The sequence below is a fragment of the Aptenodytes patagonicus genome, chromosome 18, assembly GCF_965638725.1.
Source record: "Aptenodytes patagonicus chromosome 18, bAptPat1.pri.cur, whole genome shotgun sequence".
Taxonomy (NCBI): domain Eukaryota; kingdom Metazoa; phylum Chordata; class Aves; order Sphenisciformes; family Spheniscidae; genus Aptenodytes; species Aptenodytes patagonicus.
Genome location: NC_134966.1, coordinates 9829384 through 9846414, shown reverse-complemented (window position 1 = coordinate 9846414; position 17031 = coordinate 9829384). Strand labels below are relative to the sequence as shown.

Below are 17031 nucleotides of genomic sequence, written 5' to 3'. Positions count from 1 at the left end.
TCGGCTGCATCCTGCAGTCCCCCCCTCCCCGTGGCGGTGGCAGAGGTTGGACCCTGGGACAAAGCGGGGACCCTCCAACCCTGTGATGCACCGGCCAGACTCGCACCCCTCCTGCTCCCAGCCTGCAACACCCTGTGGGTCCCCAGGCTGGGAACACCCTTCACCCCCATCCCATGACCATGAATGTTTGCCGGAGACTCCCCCCTACCTTCCCATTTCACATGGAAAGAAAGAAAAAGGATCACAGGGCCCTTTATTTGTCGTGTCAGGAAAAGGAGCGAGACACAAGTGGTTTCAGGTGAGATCACAAGCTCAGGAACAGCAAGGCCACAGGACAGAGGCACCTCCTTGCAACAGGGACAAACACAAGGACGGGAGCTGGGTCTGGCCCGGCTCCGTCTCCCCTTGCATCGCTCCGGACAATTTTTTTTTTTTTTTGAGCTAGAGACCCACCGCAGCTGCGGCCACCGCGGGATCTCTGCGCAGCAGCAGAGCTGGGGGTTCCCTTCCGCAACCAGCCCAGCTCTGCCGAAAGCTGGTGCTCTGGGTGCAGGGTCAGTCCTGCAGCGCCCGCGGGAGCGGAGCAGGATGCCCATCACCAAGCCGCTGGGCACGGCCGAGCCTGTCCCTAGGGCTCTAATTGCCCTCTGCTTTGCTCCGCAGCTCGTTGAAGACCTCACTCTGCTGCCTCTTGTCCTTGGCGCGGATAATGGTCATCCTGAAGAGCTTGCAGTAGAGCTCCATGGCGGTGGGGCTGTCGTCGTTGCCAGGGATGGGGTAGGTGATCAAGCAGGGGTTGCAGTTCGTGTCCACCACCCCCACGGTGGGGATGTTCATCTTGGCAGCATCCCGGATGGCCACGTGGGGCTCAAAGACGTTGTTGAGGCTGCTGAGGAAGATGATGAGGTCGGGCAGGCGGACGCCGGACCCGAACTGGACGTGGGCGTTGGTGAGCAGGCCGCCCTGCCAGTAGCGGGTGTGGGCGTACTCCCCACACTCCCGTGCCGTGCTCTCAACCAGGTGGCAGAACTGGCGTTTGCGGCTGATGAAGAGGATGATGCCCTTGCGGTAGGCGATGTGGGCGGTGAAGTTGAGGGCCAGCTGGAGGTGCTGCATCGTCTGATCCAAGTCGATGATGTCCTGATCCAGGCGGCAGCCAAAGATGTAAGGCTCCATGAACCTGCAGGGACAGAGGGGGGGGCGACACAAGGGGACGCGGGGACAGGGCGCTACAGGCATCGAGCAGTGTTTCTGAACGCGGTGTGGCCCCACAGAAACCTTCTCACACCCCAGCTCCCAGATGGTACCAGAGGTGCTCTCTGCAGAGAACCCTTGTGCGCAGCGCCTGTTCCAGCCGGGCTCAGGGGGGTGCAGGTCTGACACCCCACTCGGTGCCCGCGCTGACTGGGGGTCTCTGCAGTTTTGCAGGGCAGTGACTGTGCCCAGGTGGAAACGTGGGTCTGTGTGGGCAGTTCCAGACCCAGATCAATCTAGTGCAGCCCCCAAAAGCTGATGTGGTCAAGGGAAAGACTCCTAATGTCAACAAATGTTGGATGACAAAATGGGGTCACTCACCTATGCCGACATCCCTTTTTGTGCCCCAAGTGCACCCGGGCATCAAAGAGGTCTTTCAGGGAGAAGAGCTCCTTCACGTTGAAGAAGTCGGGGTGGCTGAGAGGCTCGGACAGCAGCTTATCATCCTCGGCTGGGAGAAGGGAAAAAACCCCGTCACTACTCCCTCTTGGCCGTGTGTGCCGGGGATGAGCCGGAACGGGAGAAAGGGCCCTGATGCGCCCATGGCCACTGAAGTGCAACAAGGGCCTGGCGATGCCAGCAAGGACATTGCTCATCGCCTGGCCCCAGGTGCCGACAGTGCCGGGGCCCGGCTCGGGGGACTCCCCTTTCCTCGGAGAAGGGGCCGGTACGCGGCAGCACTCACCGCGGGGCCGGGCCGCCGCCGCCGCCGGGGCCGGTACGCTGCTGTAGAGCCGCGGGGCTGCTGCAGGGAAGAGAAACACGGAGGTCACACGGCCGGGCCGGGCACGGTGGGGCTGGGCTGGGCACGACCCGCTCACCTGCCCGCAGGAGCCGCGGCACCGCCATGCTCCGTGCCCGGCGGCCGCAGGGCGAGGAGGAGGAGGAGGAGGAGGAGGAGGAGGAGGAGGAGGAGGAGGAGGAAGGTCAGGCGGCGCCTTCCGCTTCCTGCGCGGCGGGGCGGGGGCCGCGCAGGGCCCCTGCGCCCTCCCCCGGGGCGGGGCGGCTGCCGGGCCCGGTGCGCGGAGCGATCGCTGCCCGCCCGCATCTCCGCGTCGCGTCGCCGGGCAACGCGCGGCCCCGCGGCCCGGTCCCGTCCCCCATGTCCCACCCGGCGGCCGCGGGCGGCCCCGGGCCCCGCACCAGCGACTGGTACCGCATCAGCCCCGGCCTGCCCGGCCGTTTCCAGCAGCCCGCCTGCTTCCGCGGCTACGGGTGAGCGCGGCCCCCGGCCCCGGGCTGCGGCCGAGCGCGGCCCCCGCCCCGCGGAGCCCCCCCGGCACCCCCTCTCCCACCTGTGCTCTCCCCCCCGCAGGAAGCCGGAGCCTCACCCCCGGTACCGGACCGCCAACCAGGCCTACGGCAGCAAAGCCCCCACGGTGCACGAGGTGCCGGTAGGTAGGGGCGCGGGGGGGTGGAGGCACCCCCCGAGCTTCGGCCGGGGGTTTTGGAGACAGCGTCTCAAAGTTTTGGCCTCTGCAACATCCCCTGGCAACAAACTCCCTGAAGCGCGTGACGATAAAGAGCCCTTATCGTTGCATCCAAGCTTCTGCATGTTGCAGGTGCTATTGACGGTGCATTTAAGACCTCTCCTTCCTGCCCGCCCTTTTCTCGCTCTCGCAGACCTCCTTCCACGTCACCTCGCACGCGTTTTCGAATACTCTGGCACAGTGTGGCATGTACAGAGATAACGGGCTCAACACCTCCCTGGAGAAGAGCCACGTCACCGGCCCAGACAACTTCATCACCGCCTACGACCACCTCAACTTCCATCCCAGCTACAACCCAAGCGGCCCGTCGCACTGTTAGATCTGCGGCAATAACGACGACAATGTGAAGCCACTTCAGTTTACTGCTGGCTGCCTAGATAAAAAAAAAAAACCCAAAACAAAAAAAAAAAACCCACAAGCAAGCAAACAACAGCACTGACCTTATCCTAAATACGTTGCTAAGCCTCATCTGAAAGCATGACAGGAGGCACTACACCATCGCACTGTAGCTGCTAAACGAGGCGACAGGCTATTTCATCAAGAGTAAGGCAGGTTTCTCTTACAGTCGCGCCCTGTGCCCTCAGGCTGGGACGAGGCACCCTTGTCAGAGCCCTCGCCTTCAGGTTACCTCTCCTGAGCGCAGACTTGGGATGTCACAGTTGTTATCACTGAGGAGAGTAAAACTGCAGAGACCGTCAGGAAAATAATTCATACGGTGCACTAAGCAGCAGCAGCTTAACACGCGTGCTTCACGCTATTAACCACCTAAGTCAGGATTTAATGAGAATTTTTCTCCTGAACGCAGGGGGGGGGGGAAAAAAAATCTTTCAGCCTGGTAATGTGAGACTTGCTATTGCAATGTGATGAATAGCTACAAAATTAGCAGGTTAAAGGTAGCAGTACATTTCTAAAAACAACCCCCCCGACCCAAACTGTTGTATGTATTTTTATTTTTTTTTATTTTTTATTTTTTTTTTTAACAGGACTCCTACCTAGTTAAGGTCACAAATTTAGCTTTGGGGGAGAAGCGGTTTAAATCTGTGTTATCAAAACCAAGGTCAGTAATTTGTTGGGAAAAACACATACAGCCACTTCGGTACTAGATGAAAATAACTAATTTACAGAATGAATGCTATTAGGAATAATATCTTAATTTATAAAGATTTAATGGGATTAAATGTCAGTTAAATAGCTCATAGGAACCATTTTACTTAATTTATAGGCAGCATATAGTTATAATACTAGAACAATATATATTACAAATATATATATTCCCTTAACCTTTTCTCTGTCACTAATGATCCTTTAAACTCTTGGCTCATGTACCACATATCATTAAAAATTAAGATTTTTAAACTGTTTCTGTACTATTTAATGAATAACCAAACTGCATGTTTTCCAGGGGTATTCATTAAGCCTTTGGATTTCTCGTAGAAAGCATGTTCATCTTTCTTACCTCTCAAAACTACAATGTTTTAAGAAATTATTCAAATAAAGACAACTAATCAAAAAGAAAATGTTTTCTTGAGTTTTATTGTAACAACTGTAGTTACACAGCCAGTGAAACTGCACCATTTAGACAGTAACTGCACTAAAAAGGAACACCTTAGCACGTTTGGCTTAAAAACTAGTCTTGAAGAGAAACTAGTCTGCCTGTTTACGGATGAGAAACGGTCCTACCTTACAGGTATAACATACTGATAGTATATATTAAAAATGAGCATAATGCTGTTCTAGCTGTTTGCTAAAAAAATAAAAATAAATGAGTGTAATCGTATGTCCAAGTACCACTGCAAATGATATTCTTCACGTTAGAAATATTCCCTATTTGTGTCATTTTTATATAGTCTCATAAACCGCACAGGAAGCATGCCGACGATGTATTTAAACATACTAGCAAGGAAGAGGTATTCTGTTTCATTAATAATATCACTAAGCAAAAATCTGAAGTCCCAAAGTAAACAGTGTGTCAGGCCTGTACTTGTGGGGTTTTTTTTTTTTTAAACACTCAAACCCGAGTGTAGCTACACGTTCCTGGACCCACCAGCAAGATTTCAATCACGCCTACCAAACAATTCCAGTTTTCACTCCAGTGCTTTTGGTTATCTCAAACAGAAGAACAGCCGGCTAAATTCATCTTTGCTGAAGACACACCAATGCGCTGGAAGAAGTAAATATACTAAGCAGAAACGGGTCTGAAAAGTTAACTGTTCAAATATTTAACGTATGAAAATAAATAAGCAACCCTCTGCCATTCCCTGCTATTCTTCTATTAGACTCTAGACAATACCTTGAGCTTCTCATAACTTCCCTTTCTTCTCCTGAAATGAAAAATAACATAAAGCGCTGAATTAATACAAACAGTTGTGACAATTTTACATATATTTTTATCCACGGATTATTCTGCCGGTGGAATAATTTAGGGATAAGACTGCCTCTGAAAAATATAAATTTAGTGGCTTTTGTCACATACTTTCCACCTGTTTTCATACTTCATCTAAAAACACCCAGCTCTTTTCTTCCTTGCTTCAATTTCTTCCCTTTTTGTTTTATTCTTGAACCAAAACCAGTTCCTCTGAACAGTTTTGCATGCAGCGTACCTTATGTCACCCTCATACAGACTGTATCCTGAGATACCTTGGGGTAAGGTTATCCAATTTGCTTCCACTGGGGTCCGCTGAGAAGGGAGCGACACGCAAGCTTCGGTTGCAGCCAGCCCCAGGAGACGTGCCTCTACACATCGATCTGCTCAAGACTACAGAGCTTTGCAGTTCCTCCTCATCTCTTCTGCATACTCTATTTCTCTGAAGCGTCCTGTGTCCTCCTGTCAGGTTGTTTACCTTACTTAGGTCAAAGACATATTTTCCTTGCGTTTACTTTCCTACATTTCCCTATTTTAGTGGGCTTAAGAAATACTGACCTCTTTCTTCAGGTGTTAGAGACCCAATACACTTAATTTTTAAGAAATACCTGTACAAATTCAAAATATCATCCTAAAGATGACACATTTTACTGCAGAGAATCTACCCGAAACAGTCTCTTTCTACTCCGTATTTTGAAAGCAAGATTTTCACATTTGCAGATAAAATTCTGTAAGGCTGCACTATCAAACCAAGACAAATTGCAGTTCTTAAAGGTTTGAAAAATTGAAAGCACATACATTAATAAAGGAAACGGCAGCAGAGATGGTGTGTTCCTTCCTTGTATAAAAAGCAGCTACATGTCAAAACACATGTTCCTAAAATAGCAAAGAACTGTTTATAAAAAATTAAGGTAGTCCTTGTGGTTTCCTGAGGATGCTTGAAGATTGTCCTTCCTGAAGCACAGAAAAATAGTCACTGTGATAAAAATAAAACAATATACCTATTTTCAAAGTCCTGAGCGAGCACAGATTCATCTGAGAACTCTGGTATTGCAGTCAGGATGCTGTAACTGACCAGTAGCCGTAATAAAATATATCCAGTAGTTTAATAACATCCAAATTAGCAAGTTTTGTGCTCTGACTGAAAAAAAAAAATAAAACAATCATTGTGCATTTTTTTAAAAAGCGTGTTCATCCCATCTCCACACCATCAAGGGCTCCTAGACGCACTGCCGCCAGCCTTCGACAGCGGGGCAGAAAGGATCGCGTGCTAATCCTGGATGCTGCAGAAGCTGTGCTACAGAGGATGCCGTTTAGAGATACACCGCGTGCTCTCCGACTGAACGACGGTCTGCCTCAAAACCAAAGAACCCCTTTTGCTAACCCTTGTGCTACTAACGGAGAGGGGCAAGCGCAAGGAAAGACTCCACCTCTTGGCCACAAATGCCAGGAAAGAAAACCGCTGTTAGGGTTTTGCTAAAACTGCAAAAACCCTTCTCACCTCCCAGAATACCCGCCGCTTCTTTTGCCTATGCACTTTGTAGATTCTCCTTCTTCATTTTTTGTTATCAAGAACAATGTTCCCTTAAACGGACACATCTTTAAAGGTCTGGACTCTGTTTCACAGTCACAAGGAAATCACACGCTATTGTCACACAGGGGACTACAGTCTCAGACAGCGGGTGGCTGAAGACAGTAAGAGGCAAGAAGCAAGAGCAGCAGATGGACTGAGATCCTGTTCCCAGGTTCGGCTAACACAAACGCTGTGATCATCCTCGAGGGGGACATCCTTTACTCACAAACGTTACTGGCACAAGCTAATTACATGTTCTGACTACAGCCAGGAGAGGAAAAAAGATAACACAAAAATACTACTCACTAAAGACGATGACACAACTCATAGGAGCACTCTGGTTTCACGGTCCATGGTCAGAACCCCATTTATTAAACATTATAAACTTATCAATGTACACCATTTCCTATATACAAAACAAGTTTATCAATTTAAAAAAAGTGCTGTTCGAAATTAGGTTTTATTTAAAGCACAAGGTAATCGGAATTGCATCTTAACTGAAAGTGAATCAGTTCACGAGTAGTATTGAGAACACAGACACATTGACAGGGGCACGAGACACCTTTTAAGTCTTAATGTCGATTTACTGAAAACTTTGAGGAGAAACATTCAGCTTATATTATACAAACAGTACATAGTGCTTCCATCATCTCTATTAAAATTAAGTATACAGTTTAATCCTTTTAAAGCAAGGTACTCTGAAAACTTCTATTTTAAAATACCAGCCTATTTAGCTATTCCAAACAAAAGGCCCATATCCTGCAACTGAATCAAGGCAGACAAAAATATATGCCTGTGTAGACGGACTGCAGGCACGAGAGCTAAGTAAAAAACACTTTTCCAAGGAATCCTACCACAAAAATGAGATGATCTAGCATACTGACCTTTTAAACAAACCAACCAACCAACCCAAGGACTATAAAAAGGTGGCCGGACGGTAAGAAATGTCAAGTGACCACTATGAACATGTTTAAAACGTAACTGCACAACAGTATAAACACACAAAGGATGTTGTTTATTTCTCTACATGCCACAGTTACTTGTTCTACTCTAAGCTACGCCATAGTTTGCCAATACTCTGCAAATGCGATCACACCGGGGATACCATGCAATACTGGATCCATTCTTGACTGCTTTTGCTCTGTTTTGCAACGTTAAGGCCAGCCTCCAGGAAGACTGCTGAAGTGATTGAGAAAAAGTGATACTGAGTGGTAGTTTGGCTGAGAGAAGTTCTGTAGAAGACTAGATAAAGAGAACATCGGATCAATTCACAGGGACAAGATGTAAGAACAAACTACTCAAAGGACTTCACTACACACAAATGAAAAGGAGAGAACCAGCCAACAGCTTAAATTCACACTTTTTTGATTTTTCAGTGAAACCACCGCAGGGGGAATTTTTTGTGACATGAACACGCTACTTCAATCCCATTTAAAGTTAGTACAAAAAAAAAAAAAAAGATAGTAGTGAAAAATTGCTTTATTCTTGTTGCTGGAAACGGAAGCAGAGAAAGCACTACCAGTATGAAAGAACAGTGCTGAAAATATCCTTGGCGTTTACATTAGGGACTTCCTACAGCAAATCTAGCTTTGTTCTATTGCACAAAAATTGTAAATGAAAATAAAAGTTCACAGAAATGTAACATTTTAGAAACCACTTTTGAAAAAGGAAAGTAAGGGCACTCAATTCAAGAAAGTTCCTTTAGAAAACCAAAAGCCATCGCTGGGTCACTGCAGGGCGTCAAAATTAGACTTGAGAAGAACGAGGAATTGTTTCAGCCTTGCAGGCCCAACAGTACGCAAACCTAGCGAAATCCACAGAAACCATGTTGTCCGAACAGACACGCTCCTTCACTTTTCTCCAACTGCAATTGTGCTTTGAATCATCTGCTAGCGGGAGGTTTCCGGTATTCAAAAGGTACTTTCAGCAGCTGCTGAGATTGCTTTACACAGGACGTGCAGACAGACTGATCCACTTTATTTACCTGAATTTGCACTTGTATCTTCAAGGATGGATCTCCACACCTACCGCTGCGCTGGCTTCGCTGGAGTTCTGCTTAGTGAACTCGCCCAACAGTCCTCGGGGTGGGAGAACTGAGACCCCAGAATAAAACCACTACATAGGATTGTCCTAAGGCAGCTCGAATACGAACAGATGTCAGATAATCTGCTTCAAAAGCATAGCGTTGCTATCAAATGCTGTGTTTTCCTAGGATCTCGTAACAGATTGCCAAATACATTCTGCGCGCAAAAAGGTTTCCTTTTGATATATGATTAGAGGCCTCATAATTTAAAGCGTGATTAGCCAGCATCTTCTTATCTACAGTAACTACAGCATCCTGTAGTAATGCAAGCCCTAAAAATCATTATAAAAAATATTTCCTTAGAGCACTTTAAATAATTTACAAAATTCTACAAAAACTATGTATGTTTATTCACGATATCCCTGTTAAATAGAAGCATTTTTCACATTAGTGTGTATATGATATACAGATATCAGCATCTCCCACCGTCTCTCCTTTCATGTCTCAAGTTTTATCAAGGTAATTACAATGATAGTTATTTTCTAAAAAGACTGTTACTGTAAAAAAAAGTGTACTTACATATTTGAAACCTTTCTTTTCAAGAGGGAATCTGGGCAGTCCCCTGCAGGTAGGTCAGTAAATTTTGCACAGGTTTTGTCTAAAACTTCCTGCCCTGGGTCCACTTCACAAGCAGCTTCCCTATTCTGCAGGACAGGTATTTTTCCTTCCAAATTGGAGCTGGATACCTGAATTTCTTCCTGCCTGTCACCGTCCTGGCAGGTAACTTTTTCTTTCTTAACGCTCATCTGCATACTGTTATTTGTACATGCTCCTCCACTAGTTTTATCCACTGCTACTGCTGTCACATTTAGTTCCTGCAGTGGGCAACCTGAACTCGGATCTGGCCTCTTGTCCTGCTGGTTATTCTCTCCCTTACTGCACGCGTGTATACTCTGCTGAGATGTGTCTCTGCTAACTTTATCTGCTTTTACCACTGCCATACTGTGTTCAGGGCGTGGGGGATCTAAATTTGAATCGGCCCAGCTGCCTCTGTGGATACCTCCTTCCTCAGTCCACATCTGTGTGTTCTCAGCGTTGGATGTTCCTCTGCAAACCTTATCTACTTTTGCTGCTGCCACACTCCGCTCCTGCAAGGGGAGACTCGAGTGCGAATCCGACTGGTCTCCTGAAGCATCAGCCTTTCTGCAACCCTCTGCTTCCTCTTTGATACACAAAGGAGCAGCCTCCAGTCTTTCACAGGTTTCTGCTACATGGGGACTCGACACTTCCACAGCGAGCTTCTGAGAAGAACTGGATTCTTTTAATCCTGTTGTACACTCCCCACTAAATTCACCTTTTGGCAAGGGGGCTCCTCTTCCCTGGTTAAGTACGTCTGTATCCTGGGAAGCTACCTCTGCTCCTAACGCACTGCTCTGGGCGAGCAAACGCTCTGCTTTCTGCCTTTTGTTCAAAAGCATGGATTTCTTCCTGTCCCGAGCATATTTTAGACCTGCAATAAATTTACTCGAAATTTTTAGGTGAAAGGTATTCTTTCTTTTAGATCTAGACTTTGCATTAATTACTTTTTGTACTTTACAACCTTCATTTTTGCTGGTTTTAGGTGGAAGCACTTTCTGCACGGGCTCCGTATTAGGGACATCCCTTTTAGCTGTTGTGTTTCCAGATGACTCACCACCAGCAACACCTTTAACCCCCACCACTCCTTGCTTAGCTTTTGACTGACCAGTAGTATGAAGATTAACATTCTCTGCAGAGGAAGCAGATTTCCCACTGCCATGTAACATTGCACTTTTCCCTTCCGTTCTCTGAGAGTTCTTCAACTCATCAGTCTGCTGAGATACCTCGGTCTTTTTACTCTGACCCAGCATGAGGTCAATCTCATTTTCAACCAGCTGTTGCTTTGCCTTTCCTTTATTAGCAGTTTGTTTGGTGACTCTCAATAGGTCCAGAGTTGCATCATCTTTTTGTATCTCTGAATTGCTTGCGGAGTCTTTAGCCTTTTCTGCCAAAAACTTCCTTATTTCTTGTTCGATGCTGTCATCGCTGTCCACTGAACTGCTGTCATCAGCGTCTGACGCAGCTGTGAAAGTACATTTTTTATTTTTAGCTACCTGCAGGTTATTCTGGTTTGAAATTGGTTTAGGTTTATATCCTTTTTTAAGCTGTAAGTTAAACTCTAAGTTCTTCACGGTTTCTGGTTTTTCATTGCTAAGTTTGACATTTGCATTGTCCGGAGGATTTCTGATTGCATTCTCTTTCACAGCCTTTCTAGGTTTTGAGAGGCAGCTTTTCAGCAGCACGGGACTTTTACATTTCCACTCATTTTGTTGGAGGCTACTAAATTCATCCAGCAGCTGAGTTTCTGTCTCGCTAAATCTGACTCTCTTCTTGCACTGAGATTTCTGGTCCTTGGACTTCTTCTTTAATTTCCTTTTAGACCGTAAGAGGTCCTTGATAGCACTATCAAGGTCCTCATCACTATCAAGAGAACTGCTCTCATCATCCGAACCATCCCTCTCTTGAGTTTGGATGGTATTTTTCATAAACTTTCTTGCGCTACTCTGAACCTGCACAAAAGGGTTTACGGAGTCCAAGGCCACACATCTGCCAACAGATCCGGATAATTCGGAAGACATCAGCTGCTGCTGCCCAGTCTCTTTGCTACTGAGCCTTTGAGCATCACAGAGTTCTGCAGGGCTGCTCAGGGCACACCCCTCTTGGAGCACAGGAAATTTTGAATAGTTACCTGGCTGGAAAAGTCCTGTCTCCAGCTGTTCAGGTGTTTTTGATGCACTTTGTTTCGCTATTCTGCCTTCCCTTTTAAGTCTCCTTTTACGACTCAGTGATAGCTTCAGCGTTTTGGGAAGAGAAGGCTCAAGGGTACCGGTGAGGCTGTTTTGATCAGAAGGCAAAGGCATCTGGATGGAGTGTGACAGGCTGGGAGGCTTTGTTCCAAGGCTTTCTGACTGTGCTTTCAGAGCTAGAAAAGCCCTGATTTCTTGCTCTATACTATCATCGCTGTCCACAAGGCTGCTGTCACTTTCACAGCGGGAGGATGAGAGAAGCTGGGGAGAAAAGAAGGAGTCTGCAGCGAGTGATTTGTTGTCACTTCCCATTTGGGATGGCATGATTGTTTTGGAAATATCAAGGATAGCTTCCGCGCACATGAGCTCTGCAGATGTGTCTGCTCTGCAAGAGGCCTGCAATGTGAGCTCACAAGCAGCAATCTTGTTTTCCGGAGGTGCAAAATGCCTGGCTTTTTTCAGTGGTTTAAACAGCTTGTTAAATTCATTGCTGGTGCTTTCTAATTCTGTTGACTTTGAATTAATTTCTTTTCTCTTGTTGCTTATAGGGCTTTTATGGATTTCTGGTGAGGCACTTTTTGTTGAGCTAATCGTTAGGCTTGCAGAAATGTCCGCCATACCCTTTGTATCAAATTGTTCCCTCTGCAAAGGGACACAGTCTGTTGCATGACCTGCCTCCTTCCTGATTTTCTCCAGCTGATAAAGCTGAATGGCTTCTTCAATGCCATCATCGCTACTTGAGTCAGATGCGTGCATGCTGTCATTGATAAGTGCTCCCCTCGTCTCCCAGTAATTAGCTCCACTTTCTTCATTTTGCTCCACTAACCAGGGCTGGCTGGCAGTGGCCATTTCTAGATATGCTTGGTTCACTTGGCTGAAATCACTAGGCTCTTCTTGGATTTTAGACTGCAAACACTTGGACTGCGTGCTGGTTTTCTGTAGCTTGGGATGGTGTCTCAAGAGGAGCGCATTACAACCTCGCTTTATAGCACCACAGTTTTTGTTAGCTGTTTCTTTGTTGCATTTTAGGACAGATCTCACATGGGAATCTTTTTTACCCTCCCCGATCACGCACTTACTAATTTCTTGCTGCTTCTTCTCATTCAAGAACTGTACTATTTCAGCTTGTATGCTCTGTTCAAAAGAGTCATCGCTACTGATGCTCTGAGGGGAAGCAGGCTGTAGCCTTTTACCGATTCCCAGGTGGTCAGACAGGTACTCTTCAGAGAGCATCTCAGCTTTAAATTTCATAGGAAGAAGGTTACTAGCCATTTTGTTCTGGGAGAATTCTCTCTTAAACCTTTTGTCTCTGCTTATATTCTCAGAACACTCTGCATTCCTTTGCAATGACTGGTCGCTTTTGCTTTTTGCTTTCAAGTACTCTTGAATGGCTTCCTCTATACCTCGGTCAACAGAATCATCACTATCAGAATCGAGCAAGAGAGTCCCAAACCCCACATTCTCTTCCACTTCAGCGTCATCTGAATCAGCAGGGCAACCACACTTGGTATATTGAGGATGCTTCCGTAGCAATGCGGTGCTAGATGTGACTCTGTTACTAGTGCCCTTTTCTCCCTTTTGTTTCTTCTGCATAATACAACCATACTCATTGTTCATACCCAGGGGAGACTCTTGACTTTGCAGGTTGTTTATGATCATCTGAACTTTTGCACTTACAGAGGTTCTAGTGACGTCCCCTTCAGATTCAGAGAAGCAAACGGGATATCTACAATTCCTTGCCGGTCCAAAGGACTCCCATTTTGTCTGAAGAGCTACCAAAGGAGAAGCATTCATAAGGAACATTCTAGCAGACAACAGCAAAGTCCACAATGGAACAGTTTTTCAGACTGGTCTCTCTTCCATCCTACAATAAAGAAAGAGAAAAAAAAATTTATTATGCATCTACCCTCTAGAAGTTCCATGTAATAATACTGGCAACATAACTTGTAAATTATTAACGCTCGGACTTACTGTGCCAGATAATCACAAGAGTTACTTCTCAACATCACTTTAACAAGTAAATCAGTCACTACTGCCATTAAGGATAAGACAGAGCACTCATCATCTGCGGTTTTCAGTATTTTCTGGGACAACCGTAATCCAATTCAGGTAATTATCTTCACTTCCAAAACTCTTCCCGCACTTTCCATTGAAGGTCGCACTCTCTTTTGAGCACGCTCCTAAATAACCATGTATTGTCAAGACTCACAAAGAAACACTCTGAAGATACTTCAGTGCACAGGCGTGTGTGATCCCCTCCTGCACTAACATTGGCTTAATATTTTTGCGATGAACTTTGTGGCCAGAGAGAAAGAACAATTCTAAGGGAATCTTCCATAAAAAAGTGGAATCGGTGGGAGTGGAGAACCCTGCAAAATATTCTGCTCCCTGTGTTTCCTTTGGCATAATTGCCCTTTTTAAAGAACTCCTGCCATGCATAGCTCAGCTTTTCAGTTTTACAATGAAAACAATGTTGGCTATGTCCACATGGTATATAATGGGTGGACGTGAAGCAAGCTTGCCCATGATCTGAGATGGTGGACCACAAACCAACTCTTATTCAAAGAGCAGAGTAACTGCCTTAGCGTGATGCCTGAACTCACACACTAGCCCGAGACAGCTTTTACTAATTCTGGCTTGGCATCAAGCACACACAACTGAGGGACGTGGGGCAGCAGCTCAAAGAGAAGGAAAAGGAGCTTATTTCTTCCTGAAACATACTATGCAGCAATAACCCTGAGACATCAATCATTCTGGCTTCACCGCAGGGTAAAAGCTCTTGGTAAACACAAACCTTTAGGAGTTTGCAAAAGCAGGATGAATATTATGAACTATTCTTTGTATTATAGTAGAAGCCCCAAACAGAATGAAGCCCCATTTCACTGAAAAGGGAAAAAAGCCATCCAGAAAATGCCAGATAACACCCCAAAGAGTTCACAACTTTCACGTGGTCCCATGAGAGCTGAAGGTTTCACCTGCAGCATCATTTCGTGGGATCAAAACAGTATCTGGCTGCCACAAGGCATATAGCAACCCCAACAAAAAGCTGCAGCCGTAGAGCTGTTCCTCAAGCCCAATTCAGTCTCCCACACAAACCCAGCGAGCCCCGACTGCAGCATGGCACTGGACTCTACCGACCTACAGAGACGAACTTCTGCCTCTGAATCCTCTCCGACCTTGCCCTCGTCAATTATTCTCTAGTTCTGGTTTCAAATTAGTCAGTGGCGATAAATATTCTAAAGAATTAATGATACTAAACTCTTTAAAACTTATATTTATTTGCTACTGAGAATAAGATGACAGACAACCAGGGAAGACAATTCTTTATCACTTTTAAAAAGAGCACAGTGCTCCAACGAAGAACGTTATATTTAACATGACAAATGCTTTTGTCAAAATTATTCCGGGACCTGTGCTCAGGGAGCAGTTTTATTGCCATCTTGTTAGTAGACTAGAATATTCTTGAAATCTTATTGACCAAGGCAGAATCACCCTGAACATGCCTTACATGACGTCGGCAGAGTGGTTAGCTCCAAACACACCACTAATAATGCTTTTGCCACTTCTTTTGCTAGTTCTCTGCCACAGAACGTCTTAGCAGAATACATTTTAACCCAAGCTCTGGACATCCGATTTTCTTTTCCTCAGTGGTAATTACTTTCAAAACATCGTTCCTACAGAACTCAAGTTTTAAGCGTAGCGATCAAGAACGTCCCTCCTGGGATGGAACCTGGAGCAACCCCACACACGCTGTTTTAACTTCCACCTTTTAGTCAAATGAAGATAGTTTAGACTGAATTCTGCTCTGCGCGTGCCAATAAAGCACAGTGCTCCCGACCGTTCCTGTATTCGGCCATGAACTAACCGGGGAGGTGTCTCAGAAACAGTCCGACGCGACACGGGTCAGAACGCCAACTTTCAGAAACACGTGAATGAGCACGCAACTTCTAAAGTAGCCTCCAACACATTCACTAGGGCAAACATAAATTAAAAACATTTTTCCTTGTAATAAGCAGCTAAGGGACAAGAAGACAGAAATTAGAATACCTAATTATCCTGAAGAAATGCAATTAACACACTTAAGCTCCCAGCTTCATTAAAAAAAAAACAAACAAAACCAAACTTATTTCCTATTAACATTTTTCCAGTTTCCAGGAAGGGGCAGGTGCCTTCGTTACCCTGCGCTGGGATTGCAGTCGCGCTACAAGAATTACACGGGACTGGGATGAACTTTCCCGCCCCCGCGATGCTTCGGGCCAGGGCACCCACCCAGGGGCGCGGGCTCTGAGGGGACACCCACCTGAGGGCACCCACGGAGGGTGTGAGGGGACACCCAGGGGCAGCTGGAGGCTGCATGAGGGGGGATATGAGGGGGCACCCACAGAGAGTGTGAGGGGGGACCCACAGGGGCTGTGTGAGGGGACGCGAAGGGACACTCACCGGGGGGCACGCACAGGGGCTGCGTGAGGGGACACTCTCCCGGGGAGAGCACCCACAGAGGGTGTGAGGGGACATGAGGAGACACCCTCCCCGGGGTGGGGGTACCCTCCGGAGCTCTGTGAGGGGAAACGAGAGGACACACACCCAGGGGAGCACCAACCGGAGCTCTGTAAGGGGACACGAAGGAACACCCAGCCGGAGGGCACCCACAGAGCGTGTGTGAGGGGACACCCACCCGGGGGGGGTACGCCTGGAAGGGGCGTACGCGGGGCCACCGCCACGGGGCGTCCCGCCCGCTGCCCGCAGCCAGCCGGACCCTGCCCGCGCCGCCATGGCTCCCCCTTCCCGCCTTCCGCCGCCTTCGGCCGGCCGCGCCGGGCCCGGGCCCGGACCTGGGCCTCGGCCTCGGCGGGGCCCCGCCGCGCCGCCCCGCCCGCCCCCCGGCGCTCACCTGCCGCCGCCGCCGCGGGGGGAGGCCGAGAGGGGGTGGTGGTGGCGGCGCCCGGCCCGGGCTCGCCGCTCCGCGCCGTTCCGCCGGGCTCCGCTCCGCCGCTGCCCGCCGCGCTGGTGCAGGGGCGGGCGGCGCTTCCTTCCCTGCCCCCGGGGAGCGGGAGGCATGCGCCGCAGGACTCCGCCGGGGAGGCGGGGGCGACCGCCCGGCCGTCCGCGGCCGCCGGCTCTGCCCGCGGGAGCGGCGGGGCGGGGAGGGGCCGGGCCGGGCCGGGCGGCCCCGCCGCCGGGGCACAAAGGCGGGCGCGGCCGCCCCGGGGCCCGGCGCGGAGCTGAGGGAGGCTGGAGCCCGTTTAACGATTGATAGTGGAAGGTCCGCCGGGCAGGAAGGCGAGCACCCCGCCGGCCCTGTGGAGCTGGGGCCTTTTGCAGATCCAGGGCAAGATTTGGGCCCCAAATCCCGATCCTGCAAATGCTGACCAGCTCTGTCCCGGCAGGGACTTTGAAAACACACGTACGGGGCGTTTGCACCATTTACTTTTGAGATGAGAGTCGAGTACAACGCACTGGAGGAGAGTAATTCGTCGCGCTGCCTTTGGGGTGCGATGGGGGCT

The 17031-nt window shown here is 48.2% G+C and overlaps 3 protein-coding genes across 4 annotated transcripts; 1 reads left to right on the top strand and 2 right to left on the bottom strand.

Annotated features, from left to right (window-relative positions):
- Positions 1 to 236: 236 nt before the first annotated feature.
- Positions 237 to 2141, bottom strand: MRPS2 (mitochondrial ribosomal protein S2). Its single transcript, XM_076355121.1, has 4 exons — positions 2076 to 2141; positions 1940 to 1999; positions 1576 to 1705; positions 237 to 1180 (listed from the first exon to the last, which is right to left on the bottom strand). The coding sequence occupies exons 1-4, from the start codon at positions 2101 to 2103 to the stop codon at positions 637 to 639; spliced, it is 762 nt and encodes a 253-aa protein (XP_076211236.1). The 5' UTR covers positions 2104 to 2141; the 3' UTR covers positions 237 to 636.
- Positions 2142 to 2341: 200 nt separating this feature from the next.
- Positions 2342 to 4261, top strand: PIERCE1 (piercer of microtubule wall 1). 2 transcript variants are annotated; one of them, XM_076355124.1, is made up of 3 exons: positions 2342 to 2406; positions 2570 to 2648; positions 2878 to 4261. In XM_076355124.1, the coding sequence occupies exons 1-3, from the start codon at positions 2357 to 2359 to the stop codon at positions 3061 to 3063; spliced, it is 315 nt and encodes a 104-aa protein (XP_076211239.1). In that variant the 5' UTR covers positions 2342 to 2356; the 3' UTR covers positions 3064 to 4261. The 2 variants fall into 2 exon arrangements, with proteins under 2 accessions (XP_076211239.1, XP_076211238.1); XM_076355123.1 differs by having other exon boundaries at positions 2342 to 2469.
- A 2759-nt stretch (positions 4262 to 7020) lies between these two features.
- PPP1R26 (protein phosphatase 1 regulatory subunit 26) lies at positions 7021 to 16463 on the bottom strand. The gene is made up of 2 exons (XM_076355182.1): positions 16419 to 16463; positions 7021 to 13391 (listed from the first exon to the last, which is right to left on the bottom strand). Exon 2 carries the CDS (start codon positions 13328 to 13330, stop codon positions 9278 to 9280), a length of 4053 nt encoding a protein of 1350 aa, XP_076211297.1. The 5' UTR covers positions 13331 to 13391; positions 16419 to 16463; the 3' UTR covers positions 7021 to 9277.
- Between the last annotated feature and the right edge of the window lie 568 nt (positions 16464 to 17031).

What these genes read in the sequence shown, in the direction of transcription:
- PIERCE1 (XM_076355123.1), top strand. Translation starts at nt 2,357, where the DNA reads ATGTCCCACCCGGCGGCCGCGGGCGGCCCCGGGCCCCGCACCAGCGAC. An exon ending in GCCTGCTTCCGCGGCTACGG is followed by an intron (nt 2,470 to 2,569) that starts GTGAGCGCGGCC and finishes TCCCCCCCGCAG; the next exon opens with GAAGCCGGAGCCTCACCCCC. An exon ending in CCACGGTGCACGAGGTGCCG is followed by an intron (nt 2,649 to 2,877) that starts GTAGGTAGGGGC and finishes TCGCTCTCGCAG; the next exon opens with ACCTCCTTCCACGTCACCTC.
- MRPS2 (XM_076355121.1), bottom strand. Translation starts at nt 2,103, where the DNA reads ATGGCGGTGCCGCGGCTCCTGCGGGCAG. An exon ending in GCCGCGGCTCCTGCGGGCAG is followed by an intron (nt 2,000 to 2,075) that starts GTGAGCGGGTCG and finishes TCTTCCCTGCAG; the next exon opens with CAGCCCCGCGGCTCTACAGC. An exon ending in GGCGGCGGCCCGGCCCCGCG is followed by an intron (nt 1,706 to 1,939) that starts GTGAGTGCTGCC and finishes CCCTTCTCCCAG; the next exon opens with CCGAGGATGATAAGCTGCTG.
- PPP1R26 (XM_076355182.1), bottom strand. Translation starts at nt 13,330, where the DNA reads ATGTTCCTTATGAATGCTTCTCCTTTGGTAGCTCTTCAGACAAAATGG.